Consider the following 4,040-nt stretch of genomic DNA (forward strand, 5'->3'; position numbering starts at 1 on the left):
CATTGAGAGAGATGAGATGCTATCCAAGTGGGAGAGAACGTCGGGATCAGGGTCAGACAGTGAGATAAGAGGGAAATTAGATTAGATTAGAGGGGGAAATATTTTGGGATAAAATTTTAGCAAAGAAAAAGGGGGAATTATTCCAGCCTTGTATTTTTCTTTTTTTTAAATTTTCACGTAGACAACGGTTGCTTAACAACTGATGTGGATTATAGACATTAATATCGGTCGTTAAAGGATCGACGTGAAAATGAGTCATTTAACATCGGTTGGAAAAAAGGATGCGAAAGGTTTTTTTTATTTTTCAAAAAATATATTTAGACAACGGTTTTTTAAAACTCTGATGTAAAACCATGTCTTTAACATCGGTTTGAAAATAATCGATGTAAAACTTATTTTTTACATTGGTTATTTTTTCGACTGATGTTAAAATGGTGATGTCTATTGACCCTTTTCTAGTAGTGAAGAAAGTGTTTCACAGCAGCAAAGTTCAGTCATCCTCACGACCGGAGCCTTCAGAACTGCCTTCATCTTCACCATCTTCCCCTTCAGACTTGCCTTCATCTTCGCTTTCAGACCTTCCTCCTTCCGGACTGTCAGCCTCAACATTAGCCTCAACATCGCCTTCATCTTCAGATATGTCTGTCACATCATCCTCCTCATCAGAAAAGTCCATGACCTGTAAGCATTTATTTTAGTATATTTCTGTGACGAAATCTAGCTATCCGGCTTAAATCAGGATCTGACGTAACCGAGCTATCTCATCTAGACAGATATATAATCAGACAGATATATTCAAGAGACAAATATTCTAGCACTACACCATATATGGGATATTGCAAGCCCAATATGTATTAGTGTTGCATGAAGTGTTGCTAAAAACATAAAACTTGGTAATCTATTGCAATACTTTTAAAACCGTTACATAAAATATAAAAATATTGGAAGTAAAATGAGAGTTTTGAAATTTTCAATACAATTGCAATACTATTACAAAGTGTTACAATAAATGAAACACTTTTTATTCTTTTTCACTAAAATTATAGGCGAGAACTTTTTTTTCATTGGGCGGGATGTTTATACGCCAAAATTTTTCAGACAAAATATTTCTAACACCTAAGCTCCTCTCTCTCTCATCTCTCTCACTCTCTCTCATCTCTCTCCCTCTCTCTCCCGACCACTCTCTCCCGAAGCTCCTTTCTCCCCCCTCATGACTCTCCTTTCCTCTCTCTTTCTCTCTGTCCCCCACTCTCTCATCTCCAATTAAGCCGAAGCCAAAAACCCCAAACCTAATTGAGCAAGATTTGTGCAAAAATTGAATTGAAGATTCAATTAGAGGTATTTTACTCATCTTTTTATGCTTATACTTGTATATATATGTATGCATGTGAATAACTTTACCTGAAAGACAGTGTATGTGAAATATGTTAGATTTTTGTATTAATTAGTTGAATATATGTGTTAATTTTATTATGATATATAACCCGCCTGTTAAATTGTTCTTATATTTGTGATTTATTCTTGTAATTTAGTAGATATTTGGTAATTTATGATTTTGTTGGACTGTTTGTGATATAATTTGTTTGTTGTTTTAAATGGATTTGTTTGTGTTAATCTCTATTGAGCTTGATGTTGTAATGTTGTCATTAATTAAGGTTTAAAACTTGAGGCTGTTAATTAAGGTTTAAAGTTTTAATTTTAAGTACGATAAGAGCATGTTAATGTTGTAATATATGTGCTCTATCTCTATTGTCTCTCTGTCTTTGTTAGTATTTGATATACTTTGTTTTTTTGTCCAATTTATTTATGTAGAAAATGGATGTTGAAGGAGAGAACTGGATATTTCTTCCTAAGTACAGTGATAAATATAGGAAGGGGGTGGAAGATTTTGTTAAGATAGCATTTTCTAAATATGCCGTAGGAAAGGAGTTAACGTGTCCTTGTAAAACCTGTAGTAATCGTTTCTGGAGTGATGCCAAGGGTATACGTGAGCATCTCGTATGTAATGGTCCTTGTCCCCATTATCTTGAATGGATACGAGGTCTCAACCCTTAGGATAGAAAACATGATCGGCGACATGGATGAGATGGATACTGATATAGGTATGGGTTTAGGCGATGAGTTCGAGGCGATGATGCAAAATGTATATGGAACTGGTAATGATACTGGTGAACACGGAGTTAGAAAGGGAATGAATGTTGATGCGAGGAAATTTTATAGGCTTGTTAACGAGGGTAGGCAACCTTTATATCCCGAGTCTAAAATTTTTACTCGTTTAAGTTTCATAGTTAGGCTTTACCAACTAAAGTGCATTCATGGATTTAGCGAGGCGACATTTAGCGATTTTGCTTGACTTAATAAAGGAGGCTTTTCCCAATGTTAACGTGCCGTCATCTTTCAATTCAGCCAAGGTTATAATTAAAGACTTGGGTCTTGATTACCAAAAAATACATGCATGTCCAAATGACTGCATGCTATTTTGGGCTGAAAATGAGGGGCTGGATATTTGCAAAAAGTGTAAAACATCTAGGTGGAAAGTAGTTGAAGATAAAAATGGGCCTAATATGAATATATCTAAGTCGAAGGAACATAAAGTCCTAGCAAAAGTGTTGAGGTATTTTCCTTTGAAGTCAAGGCTGCAAAGAATGTTCCTGAGCTCTGATTATTCTAACTCAATGACATGGCATGCGTTAGCACAAAAAAAGGATGGCAAGTTGAGGCATCCGGCTGACGGCAAGGGCTGGAAGTCGCTAGATACCAAATATCCAGAATTCGGGGCAGAAATGCGAAATGTTAGGTTAGGATTAGCTGCCGACGGATTTAATCCATATCGGTCAATGAATATTTCTCATAGCACCTGGCCAGTTGTGCTAGTAAATTACAACCTTCCCCCTTGGTTAATCATGAAACCTGAAAATTTAATTCTTTCAACCTTAATTCCTGGCCCTATTTATCCTGGCAACGAGATTGATGTTTATATGCAGCCGTTAATCAAAGAATTGAAAGAATTATGGGAGGTTGGGATAGAAACTTATGATGCAAGGGTAGACAACACATTTAGGCTGCACACAGGCCTCTTATGGACGATAAGTGACTTTCCGGGATATGCAGTCTTATCGGGTTGGAGCACGAAAGGTAAACTGGCATGCCCTTCATGCCACTACGAGACCTCGTCAACATATTTAAAACATAGCATGAAGGTGGTATATTTAAACCACATAAAATTTCTTCCTCCCGACCACAAGTGGAGGTCTGATAAGCGGAGATTCAATGGGGATATAGAATTGCTAGGAAGTCCTGAACTGTTAACAGGAACAGAGGTTGAGCATCTTTTGTGTGGCTATGAAAATGACTTCGGGAAGCAACATAAAAAACATAGGGGTTCTTCATCAGATTTCCCTTGGAAGAAAAAGTCCATCTTTTTCGAGTTATCATATTGGAGCAGTAATATGGTAAGGCATAACCTAGATGTGATGTATATTGAAAAGAACATTTGTGATAAAATTCTGGGTACTTTATTAAATATCGGGGGCAGGACAAAAGATCATCTTAGTGCTCGTCAAGATCTAGAAGAAATGGGGATTATGAAAGATCTTCATCCAGTCAGATGTGATGATAACAAACATGTTAAATTAGGGTAGCTAGTTTTGATATGACCAAAAAAGAAAAAGAAATCTTCTGTTCAGTTCTGATGAATGCTAAGTTACCCCACGGATCTGCCTCTAATATTAGCCGCTGTGTTCAAATGAATGAGCGGAAGATATCGAGTTATAAGAGTCATGATGCACATTTTATTCTTCAATTTCTATTACAATTTGTTGTGGTTAAAACTCTAAAACCTGAGGTAGCAATACTTTTAATGAGGTTGAGGGCATTTTTTTGGGGTATATGTGGCAAAGTCATCGAATTAGAAGATGTTGAGAAATTACAAAATGAAATCATTGAGATACTTTGTGAACTTGAAATGATCTTTCCACCTGCGTTTTTCGACATAATGGTTCACTTACCAATTCACTTTTGTAAGGAAATCAAATTTGGAG

General features: G+C 36.3%; 1 protein-coding gene across 1 annotated transcript; it reads left to right on the top strand.

Annotated features, from left to right (window-relative positions):
* Positions 1-2,077: 2,077 nt before the first annotated feature.
* Positions 2,078-3,641, top strand: LOC141673568 (uncharacterized). Its single transcript, XM_074480321.1, has 2 exons — positions 2,078-2,234; positions 2,326-3,641. The coding sequence occupies exons 1-2, from the start codon at positions 2,078-2,080 to the stop codon at positions 3,639-3,641; spliced, it is 1,473 nt and encodes a 490-aa protein (XP_074336422.1).
* Positions 3,642-4,040: the final 399 nt, after the last annotated feature.

This window comes from Apium graveolens, chromosome 7, assembly GCF_009905375.1.
Source record: "Apium graveolens cultivar Ventura chromosome 7, ASM990537v1, whole genome shotgun sequence".
NCBI classification, from domain to species: Eukaryota; Viridiplantae; Streptophyta; class Magnoliopsida; order Apiales; family Apiaceae; genus Apium; species Apium graveolens.

Coding starts and splice junctions, on each gene's coding strand:
- LOC141673568 (XM_074480321.1), top strand. CDS start 2,078: ATGGATGAGATGGATACTGATATAGGTATGGGTTTAGGCGATGAGTTC. Junction 2,235..2,325: donor TTATAGGCTTGTTAACGAGG/GTAGGCAACCTT, acceptor TCATGGATTTAG/CGAGGCGACATTTAGCGATT.